The sequence below is a fragment of the Gopherus flavomarginatus genome, chromosome 5 (assembly GCF_025201925.1).
Source record: "Gopherus flavomarginatus isolate rGopFla2 chromosome 5, rGopFla2.mat.asm, whole genome shotgun sequence".
Lineage (NCBI taxonomy): Eukaryota > Metazoa > Chordata > Testudines > Testudinidae > Gopherus > Gopherus flavomarginatus.
Window position 1 is genome coordinate 143618593 of NC_066621.1, and position 15305 is coordinate 143633897.

At 38.7% G+C, this 15305-nt stretch overlaps 1 protein-coding gene across 5 annotated transcripts in view; it reads right to left on the bottom strand.

Moving 5' to 3' along the window:
- The window catches only part of NUDT14 (nudix hydrolase 14), an 81050-nt gene that overhangs the window by 13701 nt on the left and 52044 nt on the right, over positions 1 to 15305 (bottom strand). For all 5 annotated transcript variants that reach the window (XM_050952755.1, XM_050952756.1, XM_050952757.1 and 2 more), the window contains 2 exons: positions 6364 to 6428; positions 1966 to 2203 (listed from right to left, as the gene is read on the bottom strand). In XM_050952755.1, the coding sequence (XP_050808712.1) occupies positions 1966 to 2203; positions 6364 to 6428 (303 nt within the window). The remainder of the gene's footprint in view (positions 1 to 1965; positions 2204 to 6363; positions 6429 to 15305) is intronic.

A 15305-nucleotide genomic window follows, 5' to 3' on the forward strand; every position in this document is an offset into this window, starting at 1 on the left:
GCCATTATAATGTCTTATGTCAGCATTTTGTATTGGCTATTAGAGGGTTGATAAAGATACTATCTAGAATGCATTTCAGCAATCTGAAGAACAGCTATTTTTTTCAAACACTGATATTGGTATGCTCAATGTTCTCCCCACTTCCTCGGGAGGTACTCAATGTCCCTGACAGAGGGGACCAATTCTCACATTCTGCCTTTACACCCAATACTCGAGGCTCATGTTGGGCCACCACGCTGCAAGCTGAGAAAGAGTGAACAGGACCCAGACATGAATGATGCAAAAGCCCTTCTCCCCAACAGAAGCTGAACATATTCCTTTTAAGGGAGCAAGAACACAGGATTTGGAATCAACTGTCTCCCAAGTGGCAGTGCAGAGTTCTAAAAAGTCCAACAACAAGTGAGTTTTTAACTGAAACAAACCACCAATACCCTATTTCAAGGTGCAAAATAAATGCCAAAAAAATATCATCTTTAGGGCCACAATCCTGCATTTTGATTTACAAAAGTGAATCACTCCACCTGCCTGGAGCCCCACTTGGTGGACCTCCACACAGGCTAACTGCTGTGCCCATAAGCACCACAGTGTAGGACAGGGGCCTTAAAGATTAATCATCACCCTAATGTATTCTATTTGGGAATCATACTGCAAGTAAAACCTGGGCAACTCAACTAAAAAAAAAATCTGTAAAATTAAAAGAAATTTGTTAACAGAAAATGTATGTTGTTTCAGCTAAATGTGAATTCTTACTATTGAGTTATAAACCCTAAAAATAGAGGGTTTACAATGGAAATAGGGTCACAACTTATTTTTTTTTAAAAGATTTTTTTAGATATCTCTATTGGTTCAGCACATCAGTGTCACACAAAATACAAAATACTATGAACAGCTTTTGTTAATTCTAGAAAGCACTGTTTCTTTCAGTAGAAAAAACCCTTAACTGATCTTCAAGGAGTTGCAAGAGACAACTCCTGTGATTCACCCCTCACACACCCTCTCCATCAGAAGCGTTGCTTGTTAATCCAGCAGGAAATAACATTTGCCAGGATTGACAGCTGTGGATTTGTATTCAATTCTCAAATTAAAAACCAATGACAGGGTCTAGTTCAATAGAGCTGTCAAGTAAAAATGAAGTAAGTAAAAAACCTGCAGCCATTCTCTTGTACATGTATTTTGGATAATGGTAACAGATGCCTTTAACAATGCTACAGCCTGGTTGGGAGATATAATGGCAATAAGGCTGTGAAAACATTTTCTTCGGAAAGTATTTAATTCTTGACATTTCTTTAATTCTAAACAGCACAAATATATTCTCTTATTTCTGATGTAATTTATTAAAATATTTTACAATGAAATTAAAAACACGTGAAAATGTTCATAACAGCGCCAGCAAAAAAGTGATATAAAATGTATCCTAATACATATTTCATATGAGCTTCAGTTATGGCCCTGATCCTGCAAACAGATCCAGTGGCACAAACCCTAATGTTGGGGTCCCATCGGTGTAGGCTCAGAGCCCATGTTGTGCAGCTCAGTTTTTAATTAGAATAAAGGAAAGCAAAGATGGAAAAGATCTAATACAATAGGTCAGCTAGCCTATCATCCTGTCAGTATAGGATTGTTTCTTACAATACACTTTCTAGCACTTCAACCACTCAACATTTAAGAGCCCCAAGCAATGGGTTTTCCTCCAATTCCCTTGAGGTTCTCTATTCCCAGTCTAATAGTTTTTACTAGCCCAATTTTCTTCAGTTTGAATTTCATCTCATTAATCTCAGTTTATAGCCCTTTATAGCTCCCTAAATAATTCTTCTTCTTTCTTGGTGTTTACACCCTTAAGCAATCGTGGATGGCTGTTTCTCCCAGCTCACTGATTTGGCAAGAAAATTAATTTACCCCTAAGCTATTCTACAATTGTCATTTGAAAAAGATTAAATACAAAGCATCAACTTGGCTGCTGTTTACCTGTACGAAGTGATTCTCTTCAGGTTTGTAATGGGAACGTCATAACCACACTCTTCTAAGACTTCATTGCATGCAATTTCCTCCAAAGAAAGTCCTGGCTTGTCTACTATGCCAGCGCAGAGTTCATAGGTCACGCCTTCTGTAGCTGGTAAGGGATCCAACAGAGGACACCAGCTATCCTGGTCTTTACTTTGAAAGTCTTGAGGACAGTGCCGTTCCATTTCACACATGTAAACAGCTAAAAAAAATGCAAAAGAAAAACAACTGTGCTTGGAAAAGTCTACTATTGCCATACCATTTCAAGTGGCATAAAAAGACCCCTTACTCCAAGTGAACTTCACCATGCAATTTATAACAAATCCAACTAATAGACACAATAAATCATGCAGGGCTACATTCTAAAAATTGTTCAGCTGCCTGCATTGGTGTGTGTGCAAAAAAAAAAAATCACATTAAGACACATTTGCACATAATCTCTTTTACACACAAATGATGGGTTTTGTGTGGATAAATTATATGATTTGCATACCAAAGTGACAGGCCACAATAACTACCCATATAAGCAACTGAAGCATGCAATATTTCACACCTTTTGAAAATCTGTTTCCACAATATATCATAAAGGTACACAAGTGCTAGGAGATGTGGGTTTTTGAAACTGCTCAATTCTGAAGCATTTACTACTGATGGGGCAATTTTTAGTAAAAATGAGAAAAACTGAAATAGCAGTGGAATTTTTGTTTTCTATTTCATTTCTGTGAAATGGTCCTTTGAACATTAGTTCTGCTTATATTGATATGGAAGTCTCATATATGCTACCAAAACTAAGTGCAGCTGGTTGAACCCAAAAATCTATTGTTCAAAACAACTACCATTTGCTGGCCAATGTACATATCAGGGTTTATTTTAATCTATGCATTTATCTCTGCTGGAAAGTTGGTCTGTACATTTTGTACCATGTGCACAGTGATGAATCTTTCAGCCTGTCAACTCAGCTGTTATTTGGACAGGGTTATGAAAAGCATGTATGTTTGTTTGAAAAATCCTCTTTTGAACATATAGTTCCTTGCACAGATTCTTGAATGGAATTTGCAAAGGACCTTTTGCATTAATCTAGAAACAGCTGTCACTATAATACACTCCTAAAGGAAATACTAATTCTACAGTCTTTAGTCAAAACTCTCACTGATCTCAGTGGACATTTTTCCGAAGTAAAGCCTGCAAGATTGGGTCCTAAAACACAGAGAAGCACTACCAAAAATATAGAGCCATTCAAACTATCTTTTACAGATGTAGCTCTATTTGCTTCTTCTTTGCAACGTTTCCCATTTTCACCTCCTTTCTTTTATTAACAAATTTGATACTAATATAGGAAATACATGATATTTAAATGTTCTAAAATATCCATCATGAAAACTGTTACTTTATTTAATAATCTGATACCCAGCATGAAAACTGCTGTTTTATCTAATAATCTGTGACAGTTATTATACCTTAATAATGGTCCAATGTTTCATTGTCCCTTTTTATCTTTGGTACTAAAGGAATATTACTTCCAAAGAAGTAGCCCACTACTGAGGGTACTTGGCTTAAGTCAAGGAGATCCTGAAGACACTTCCTTAACTGGTGTAAACTTCCATAGCTCCAAGAGGTATGACAATTTACCCGAGCTGAGGATCTGGCTTTATTTGTTGGATCTTACTGAGCAAATCTGGGGGAATTTTTAATTTGCTTGCTCCAACATCCAAAATCTGAGTTTGACTCAGATGGTAGGTATGGGAAAATATCCAAAAAGTTTCTCTCTTTAATTGGGAAAGTGCCATGACATGGTTAGTGAGGTCAGATTTCACCAGCCTTGACTTCAGACAAGGCAACTCTGATACACACAACCGCAGTTCAGCTCAGAATTACTCTAACAAATTTCACAGGTCCATGACATGCTTTTCATGGCAGTATATTTGGTAGGGCCCTAATCATGAATCTTGATTAATGATCCGGCATGTAGGCAAGATTTGTGGATTCTCAGAGTGGAAAGTCCTAACTATGTGAGTTCCTTTCAGTGCAGCCGCGACACAGGGAAGAGAGCTGAACTGCCTTAGTCAAACCAGGTGATATTGTTACCCAAAACAAGCCCGTTCAAGTAACTGAAACAAAAGGTTTGCTTGCTCTCCAAGGAAAAAGAAGGGGGAGTCAGCAGTATAGATTTGCAGAGGCTCCTGGAATTTAGCAGATTAGGGAGGGAATTGGTTTGCTGTTTAAACTTTTGATTTCTTTTTGTTTTCACCAATTGTTTTGGGAGGTAAAACGTGGCTGGTGACAAGCCTTGGGTGCTATGTATTTTGAGTCACTGGAACAGCAAATACAAACAACCCACTGAAAGGTTGTAATATGTTAACCTGAAAATCCCATGGTGTATGTTTAGTGCTACTAACCCAAGTCTTCTCCAGTTACGTACTGTTTAATTGTATTTGGAAAGATGTGGTCCGTTGACTATCAAATTAATGATATCTAGAGTCTATTTCAATGGGGCATCTGTAAGGAACTAAAGTGGAAACCACTGCAGCATTCTTTTAGATTTTCATTTTAGCAGAAGAGTCAATTAGTCCTACCCTCTCGTCTGTCTGAGGAGGGGCAGACACATGTATACAACAGTCACATTTGTGGTAGACACACGTAGTGATTTAAACTGCTGCTGATCGTTCACAAATTCTCAAATATCTATAGAAACGTGCCCTTCCCCTATCCTCTTTCTGATGGAATTCTGACAGGGGAGCAAATAGGACACACAGAGAGAATCATCACTTAATTTATACATTTTTACAGACAGCATGGCAGATCATCCCCCGGCAATGGAAATCTAATCCCATCACATATACTCTGGTGGGAGTGGGTATGAGCAGTAGCTGCACTGGAACTTTGACTGCCCATTTGCACAGAAGGCCAGCCATTCTGAGCACATTCAGGGCCCTCTCTGATCTCTGTGAGACTAGGCCCTCTAGAGTGAGCAGAATCTGACACTTCCACGGAAATAGCGTACTGGAGGTATCCAATTGGCCAGAACACTTACAATATTCCATTTATTCAATTTTCTCTATTCCCTTTGCTTATGGACCAACCTAATTTCATATTATCTAGCAGTTCAATGTGTTTCTCTTGTCTTGAGAAATTCATCCTGAAAAGAATCTATTTTATTACACTATTTATTACACTATTTTATTTGCAAAAATAATGAACTTTATTATGCATTAGACCTGATTCAAAGACAAAATGTGTCCAGCTCTGTCTTGCATAGTATTAAAAGGCTAATGTGTGCATTGAGCCTTGTGCCCTCTGCAAAGGAGTGAATTTTGTAAAGTCATTTGAAAAAAACATCATGAAAGATATTTGCAGTTACAGCCGCCTAAGAACACCATACTAGCCATACTAGCAGTTTCTATTTGGTTGCAAATAAAAGACATAAGGATTTTAAATAAACATATAAATAAATCCTATTCCTTACAATAGGCAACAGAGTGCTGAATGGAAAACATGAGCTACAAGTTACAATATTGTTGCATTACACTGAACTGCCTGTCAATCACTACAGGCAAGCCCGGATGGTAAGAAACTGCACCAGAAAGTTTCCAATGACATCTACCAGAATGGTCTTGAAACAGTCTCTTAGCAACAGAGATAAAAAGAGAAATATCTTTTAGATTCTCACTCTCTTTTTTTTTTTTGGTTAAAACCAACATGCTGAGGAAAAAATACATCTTATTTTTAATCTCCAAAAAAATAAATATTGTCAGAAGTGATAACAATTGATACAAAAACGCTAAAATTAATTTAAATAGATTCTTTCTTAAGGTATCAACACCTCTTACATGTAAGAGAGCCAATAATCTACCTATTACATTGCAGTATACAATAAAGCAAAAACATATTTGTGCATAGTGTATCAATATTCCCTAATTTTGAGGTTTGTTTTAAATTCCCAAGTATATATTGCCTCACATTAGATAAGATTATATTTTTTTCAAATAAGGAACATAAAACTTAATGATTCAGGGCATAAACCATCTGCTAATTACCACAGGTCAAGAAGAAACTTCCTAAAGGAGCAGCTTATTCCATAATTGCTCACTACAGGGCTGCTTGCAACTTCCCCTGAAGCATGGCAGTAGCTAAAGCCAAAGACAGACTAATGGACTATTTGGATCACTGGTTTCATCTAGTAAGGCAATTCCTATTCTGTGGAATTCTGATCTAGTGAATAGAATGGGCTATAGAACAAAGGAATAGAATATGGAACAAAGATTTTATCACCACAACTATCCGTACACCCTCAACTTTTAACTGCTAAACCCTTAATAGCTTGCTTCACTTGAGAGCAAAAGTAAAGCTAAAGGAGAGGATTACCTGGGCGGAACTGCTTCACCACAACAAAGCATTGCCGAGAGGAATTAAATATCAGGATTGAGACACTAAGGAAGAGGGGGAAAAAACAGATCAATGCACTCTGAATAAACCAGTATGGATTAATGCATTATTATAAACCTTACATCCCATGAATTTTATTTTAAACTATATAGACATGATGTGCAATACAACAAGGGCCTGATCCAAAATCCATTGATTTCAGTAGATTGAGAATCAGGCTCAAAACCACAGGTGACTTTATCCACTCTTAAGTCACTTTGCAGGAAAAAAAAAAAGACCAAGAATACAGTTATTAATTATAACAGCCTGAAGAACTTCCAAAATCAAGTTATTTCTGATATCAGGGACATACACAGGCTGTAAACCTGCAGTCAAATCTTCATGTGTGCACCCTAGCACTCGCAAGGAATCCCATTGAAGGCAAGGACTAAAAAGTCTACCTGCTGCTTGGGACCACTTGCTTGTCTATGGCTTTAAAACAGACACCATTAACCTGAAATCTAGTTATTTGCAAAATCAAGTTATAAATCGTTTCAGCTACTACCAGTTTTTTGTGGTTTCACAAATTATTTAAAGATTTTTTTCTCCCCCGTTTCTATATGAAAGCCTCACATACAACTGACTAACTCACCATACTGGGGAAACAAACTGACTCTTCACAGAGTACCGAAAAAGTAGAGAATTATTTTTCTCTCTCTACTATAATGGAAAGAAATTAATCTTAGGTTTTATTTGTAACACATGACAACTTAACATTTTCAGATGAAAGTGTGATTGCTAATTGATGTCCCTTTAAAACTCACAAAAGCAAGTTTATATCACTCTCATCATCATAGTGTCAGTCCTTCATTTGCAATGCCAAGGTGCAGTACATATCACTGGAAAGATAATGTATTATTCAATGAATCATACAGTTCTTCAATCCAGTGGGTTAAGTTAATGATGGAATATTTGCAGTCAAAGTATTCAACAATATTTGAAATGTAATTATGATAGTAAATCCATAGTAAAAATGTATATACAAACACACACTTGCTACTTTTTTTTTTTAAACAACAACTACTAGGAATATAAATAACTAAAGGAACAACCAAGATACAAAATCTTTATGAAACTTTAGCAATATTTTAAATTCCATCTTATGTCACAATGATCATTTAGAGCATTTCTATAACAAGAGTAAGTTATCCATATAGAAATCTATTTTAAACTAGACTCTAATGTACATATTGGGGCACTAGATGCTGGAATTTGGCTGACCCCAGTGCAGGGGCAAAAACAACTTCTCACCCACACCGATTTTAATCCCATTTGGAAAGATAACATAACTCCAGCAACTAATACACACCTCCAAACCTACAATGTTGTGGTGGGAAAAAAAAGTGCCCTATACTCCCAGTCATGAAGTCCAAACCTGGGCAAAGTGTACCTTTGTCACTGCTCTTAAAGTCCGTAACTGGGCAAAACCACATGAAACATGCTAACACCTATAGTGCAACCATAATATAAATGCACATTTACAGGACATAAGTGGAAATGTTCAGCTGTCATTGGAGAAAGTTGATAGTAGGCCTGCCGCCAGTGAGTGCTGCTGCTCCCATTAGAAACCTGTGTTTGGCTCAGCTGAGGTGATACACAGAGACATCTATTGGATACTGATGGCTCCTGCCCCAGATGTCATTTGCAGGGTAATTTAAACTGAGGGACACCGCTTTTTTGTGCTATTGTCCATGAATGGATTTTTTTTTCTGTTTACAGATAGGAGATTCTCTCTTTGATTGAATATTAGGCTATTAGCCAAATATTGTGTAAAGACAGAAGGACTGAATTTAAGTCTGAAGCTGTAAAAGATTTCAGTTTGCTGGACTGCAGTATATTATGTGATCTTCCACAGCATTGCTCTTTGACCATTTTCAATTTCTCTTTCTTTTTTTGGATACTATTCTGTCCGTGTAAGAGTAATTTTTTTGTTTGTTGCTCTATTAAACTTCTGTGATAGACTGTACCTCAAAATAGCACCCTAAACCCCAATATTCACCACTATTATATGATTAAGTATTACAATATGTTTTGTACAAAGTATCTCTTGTAAGGCATCATTTAGAAAGTTATAATCTGTTGAACATCACTGTTTGGTGAAAAATGTATATGAAGTCATGAGATTTTGCTATATGTTTGTTACTGAAACATTTTGTAAGATTGGGAAATGCCCACAGACCAGCTCTTCAATTGCAACAAAGGAGTGACCAACATCCAGCCAGGTGTTAAGCAACCATCACTGGCCATTCAGGGCCCTTCACCAGCAGGGGAGTTGTAAACAAGAGATTTACAATTCACATGAAAGACAGTTGCTTGAGCACATACACCATGGGGCTGTCTAACCCCCATGACACAGCAACCATGTTTCCAGCACCTGGAAGAGAGTATAAAATAAGGGACAATGACATTGACACTTCACCTCTCTTCCCCCACCTACATTGAAGGCAACAAGATCATTCAGAAGACAAAGAAACATTTGGACTGGGGGAGTGTTCCTAACTGGAAAGGCTACAGATTGGTGTAGAGTTTTTAGGTAAGAGAAACTTTATTACTTCAAATTTGATTTAGCCTGATAAAGTTTAGGAATTAGACTGCGATTTTATCGTTCATTTCTTTTTGTAACCAATTCTGAACTTTTATGCCTATATCACTTATCTTTCTTTAGTTAATAAACTTATTCCAATGTTTTATCTAAGCCAGTGTGTTTTTGATTGAAGTTTGGGGAAATCTATTTAGGTTACAAAGGCTGGTGAATGTCCACTTCCCTTTGACAGAATAACACACTAATTAATGAGCTTTCATTGCTCAAGAAGGTCTTGAGCAGTGTAAAAGGCACATTTCTGGAGTGTAAGACTAAGGCTACAGCTGGGGGGAGAATTTGCTGGTGTTGCCCTGTATACAGTTCATGAGTGGCTGGGGAGAGGATTCAGGTACATTGCTGGGTGTGCTTCTGCATGCTGATGGCTGAGTGAACAGAGCCTGTAGGATTTGCTGTTCACTAGCATAGTAATGTAGGAGACAGCCTGGGCTGGAAAGTTAAAGGGGGCACAGTGGTTCCATAGTCCAAACTGCACCCTAGGGCATGTCACAACTTCTCTTCTTTTATATTCTGGCTACAAAACAGTGTAAGTCACCTGAGAAGTTGAATCAACAGTGTAAAGATAGATGGCATAGTGGAGACCCTTTGAAGGACAGACTAGTTTCTGAGGTTGTATAGCCTTCCTTACACCCCTAATACAGGTCCAACCTTTACTTTGGTTGGGCCTCCTTAGCATCTGGAGAGGAAGATATCACATTAAATAACTTACATCTACTTAGGAAAATGTCTAATAGCTGATCCTTCTAAGACTCAATCATCTGAGATATCTATGGAACAGATGGGAAACTTAAAAACAATCTGTCAAAATTAAGGAACAAGATCAAATTAAACTGGAATGGAGTAGTACCAAGTTATTACAATTGTCTGTCTCTCACACCATCTTGAGACAAAAAGGCACAGAGATGCCACAGATTTGTAGAACATATTTCATCATTACTTTTAATTTTCTCAGAGACTGACAAAATTCTGAACACAATGTTTATAGCTTTTTTAAAATTATGGCAGATGAATTCTAATGTTTCCTTACACAGCTTGAGAGTCACAACCTAATAGGTTAAGATTTAAATCTCTCAGAGATGCATTTGCTACAATAAGAGTGCAATTTGGTATGATTTTTTTTTAAAAATCCATCAGACCTCATCCTTGAGAGTTTCACAACTTATGACAAGGGCTGTACCTTTTTACTTGTGAAACTCCATGTTACTAAAATCAGGGGATCAGGTATTTGAAAAATCCACTAAGTGGGGGCCAGATCATCCAACTGGATTTCCATGGGTAGATCCCTGAGCCCACAAAGAGCTCCCACTAAATTCAATGGGACTCAATGTGGGTGCAGTAGCCACGAGTGTGGATTCAGTTGCAGAATCTGGCCCTCTAAAGGTACAAAAACATCCTTATGTTCCTGAATTTTAAATCAATTAAGCATGCAGAGAGAGAGAGTGAGAGAGAGAGAATTTATTTTAAAAAATTACTCTGAAGATTTTTTGGATGGTGTATATATACTGTGGAATGGGCCTAATGTGTGTAAAGGCAGAACTGTAACAGTCTTTGATTGACCAAATATTGTAACTCATTTATATGCATGTTTGATGTTTCATAGAAATTTCTTAAAATAGCATTACAGTTAACTTTGGTTTAAAGTAGTACATATAAACAATATAGACTTTAAACGATAAAAGTAAAAACAGTAAAAATGGAAATGTACACAGCAAACCTTGTGATTAATGGTTGGCAGCATAATACATACAAAATTTACCCAGCCCAAGATTTCTGTTATTAGAGCAATGACACAAACCTACAAGAACAGGAAAACTGTAGACTTTCCTTGGAATGTATGAGGTTTGCACAGAATTTAATCTGATATTGACATCAAAGACCCTAGTCTAACAATAGATTGTATGCGCACACATGGAAAAAAGATGCATAGGATTTCTTTTTGCTGTTCTTCCTTTCCTGGAAAATTTAATGGTCATTCCCAAGGAAAACTCATTCCAGGTGTAAGATGGTAGCTCCAGAACCATCCCTATCATTTTAAAAAAGTTACAGAGTGAACATATGACTAATATACTGCCCTCGCTCACCCTGTGGAAGGAGCCTACAGGAAAAGAAAACTCCTCAAAATGCTCCCAGAATCATTCCAGGAGCAAGCTAATGTTTGCTTCCCCTCAGAATGAGATACCAAGCCCCACAGATCACCTTGGATCTGAAGGAGGGTTAGGATTCTTCACAGTAACTGTGACTGCAGCTGCCCTAAGGACTAAACTTAGCAGGGAGGACTGGCAGAAAAGGTATCATAAGCTAGTACGACCGCAGGGTTGGTGGGAGATCGCATGCCCCCTTCAGCTGCTCATGCCAAGTGTCCATTCCCCCTGTGATTCCCAAGAAGCAAAGCTGTGCAGGCAGAAAATCATCTGTTCCATCTGTGTGCAGGGTTCACTGGGATGGTCTGGGCCACTGGTTTTATTTTTCCATAAATATATGAAAAATTAAAGGTGGCTTTATCATGATCTAAGTTCATTTAGTCCTACCTCAGCACAGGAGACTGGACTTACAATAAATGATGACTTGGACTCAAGTGTTTAAATATGGCATTTGTTCAGAGAGAGACCAGTACTGACAGGCCAGTAATGACACTTATATAGCACCATTCAGCCAAGAATCTCAAAACTCATTACAGTCTACCATTTAATACTCCCGAGAGCATTCTGTGCCAAAAAATTAAAAACTCTGCACCACAAAATTAAAAATTCTGTGCACAATATTTTAAAATTCTGCAAATTTTATTTATCAAATAAATGTGGAGGCTCCAACATGGCATTGGGGAGCACAGGCCAGTGGCTGTACAGAGGTGGGAGATCACTGTCCAGCTCTCCCCCCAAGGACATGGACTCAGCGGTGAGGCTGCACCCAACCCTGACATAGCGCAAGGACCGGGCTGGCCCCAGAAACACCCCAGAGCCCTACCTCTATGTGCCAGGTGCACCAGGAGTGGGCAGGCAGGTTCAGCAAAGCAGGAGCCAAGTGTGGAGGGGCTTAGCGTGGGGTGTCCAAGTGTGGGTTGAGAGGGCTCTGTGTGGGGCAATCTGGGTGCAGGCGACTCAGTGGGGGATCCGAGTGTGGGGAGGATCTGGATGCACAGAGGCTTGCTGGGGGGTTCTGGGTGCAATGGTAATAGGGCTCTGCAGGGGAGTCCAGGTGGTGCTGGTTTGGGCTGGGGGGGGCAGAAATAGAGCTCAGCAGGGGCACCTGGGGGGCTCAGTGGGGGGGTCTAGATACTGCAGGAGTGGGGCTCAGTGGGGTGGGGATCCAGGTACAGCTGGTTGGGGACTCAGTGAGAGGGGGGTACAGGTGGCTCATCGGGGTGCTCCAGGTGCAGGGGGAATGGGACTCATCAGGGAGATTCTGAATGCGGATGGCTGAGGCTCAGCGGGAGGGTCTGGGTATGAGGGGGTCTGGATGCACGGGGGTTGGGTGGATGGGTGAGCAGCTCCCTGTACAGAGATCCCTCCCTCTGCAGCTGAAGAGCAATGGGTGTAGGAAGTGTGCGTGTGTGGAGGGAGTTTGCAGAGCTTCCTGCAGCTGGGGGAGAAACCTGGGGGTGGGTCTGACCTGGCCCCAGATGCCATGCGGGGAAGAGGAAGTCCCATCCTCCCCAGCCGAGCCAGGACTAGTAGCCGAACCCAGCGCAGGGTAGGAGTCCCCAGCTGGGTCTTCCCCAGTCCCCTCCTCTGCCTCATAGTGATTTACCTCTCTGCCGGCTGCCCTGGCCACCTGAAACATACTACCGGGGAGGATCGCATGACCACTCTTGTGTCTTTCCTTTGCTTCCCCATCAGAAAGTCATTTTTCTGCAGGAAGCAAAGAAATCTGCTGGGGACATAAATTCTGCACATGCACAGTGGTGCAGAATTCTCCCAGGAGTAAAAATTTAAATTTCACACCCTCTGAGATAGGCAGGTATTTTGCTTCTTATTTTTAAAAATGGGTAAATTGAACTTAAATTACTTACCCGTGGCCACACAGAGCTCGGAACAGAACACAGGAATCTAAAGTCCCAGTCCCTTGGTACAACTCTTTTAAAAAAAAGTTATTCCCAAATTTAAGACTCTCATTAATAGGAAGGATGTTCACTCTAAATGCACCTTTTATTGGCCAAGAACTTCAGCTATAAATTTTATAATTGTATTATTGGACTAGAAAACTTTTTGAGTTATCATCTTAACAAAAAATCTGGCCCACCTCTAAATTCCTTGTAATGGTGGAAGTTGACACATTTTATGACATTCCTAGAAGTGGAATCTCCAAAGGGCTATATTTAAAAAAGAGTAAAGATCTACCGGTCCGATACTAAGAGGAATACAAAGTCTGCTTAGTCCATTCCACTGAAATATTTTTTTCAAGTGCAAAATTCAAATTTGCTTTGCCAAATCCATTATCATGTTTATTTCAGGATTGTCAGTATGTTTTTTTGGTATGGGCACAATTTCACTATGTAGTAATTTGCTTCATAATCTGCTATCTTGATTACTTGGGTTATAGTTAATCCATAAAGCAATTGCTAGCATTTACTAATTGCTTTTCATATGTTGGAAACAAAAAAACTTGAAAAATCTCTTAATGGAAGAAAGGCCTTTAATAGCCCCTAGGTATCATAACAATGGGAACTTTAAATGCATATGTGCAAAATATATATAATAAATAATAACAGCAGCTAAAAGCAGCACTGTCAGCGATGGCTCATGTCTTCATGAGAATGAAACAGGATTCCCAGAGGCTGGAGACCAGGTTTCTATAGGAGCTGACACTAATACTATACTAAGTAGTTGATGAGGTAATAAGGGCAAAGAAACTGACCCTTCTTTAACTCTAATCATTATCAAGGCACCTCAATATCACGTCCTGTAGACATCTAGGATAATTTGATCAATATGGAATGATCCAAGCTCCCCCACTATAAAAACATTAAAAGCAACCACTTACTAGTTTTCTTCCTCAGACACTCATGATTGTTTTACTAAAAGGTTAAGAATCCAGTAGACTTTTTAACTGATAATGAATATGATTCTTGCAGGCCACTTTCAAATAATATTCTGAAGCACCTGGTGAGGGCATGAGGCAGAATACATTACGTTGAGTATTACTGAGCATTGTGTGGGCACTCAGTTGGCATTGGTCTGAGAAGAGAACAAAAAATTGTCAGAGCTGAAAATGCCTAGGAAAAAAATACCAAGATGACATGCAGGACTAAATAGGGCAAAGAACAGAATCAATCAGAATCTCAATTCTCAAGTGATATCCAGTGTTAAGAATCTTCTTTGTATAGTACACAGAAAAAAGCCAAGCACAGCATGCAACCACAGAGATCTTTGTAGAAATGACCTTTTATAGACTTGATCCTTGTGGAGCACTTTTGGATACCAAAAACTAATGTAAAATGTTTTTGCCTAGGTTGGCTTGAAAGGGAGCCAACATACCAGCACCAATAAACCGGATAAGAAAAAACGAAGGGGAAATAAAATATTTTAGTTTTGCTTCAAATATTTCAGTTTTAAAGCATGATCTTGTTTTTTCTTGAAGTTTCAAGACTTTGGCTTTCTTTGCTCGCTCCCATATCAGAAAGTGGAGCCCAAATTCTCCATGTGTTCTTCCTATTGAGTCCATCTTTAAATTTAGTAAGAAATAAAGCAGCTTTGAGAAGTAAGTTACAGTCAGAGAGGAGATGAAGAGAAACTGCATAATTTTACCATTCAACTAAGAAATGTCTATACATGAAATTTTAAAACTATTTTTTTAAAAATGAAATTAGAATTTCTATTGAGGTCTAACACAATCCCAAACCTGTCACATTCTTAAGTATTTTTTGGGGTACAAACTTCAAAGAAGCTCAGTTCACCTAGAACAACCTATCCAAAAAAGACTTTGTGAACACAGAAGAGCAGGCAATTACATGAAGACTCTAGGTTACTTCTCAGCTCAACTCTTCTTTTCTTCAGTATAATATTTGGAATTTTCCCTGAAATGTATAATGGGATATATTAAGTGCTATCTTCTTTCTTTTATCAGGCACCTAGAAGTTTAAGCCAGAAAAAACACAGTCTTTAAATTTTCAGAAGACTTAATAAACCTGCAGCCTTTGATTTATCCTTCAATGCAACTCCTTTAGTTTCCCAGAACTTTAACTGTAATACAGATAGCCTTGAGATTGAATGCGTGTGTGCATGCATAATCTTTATTGGTTCATTTAAATCTTCCTTCAAAGCATTTTACATTTTTCAAAGGCCAA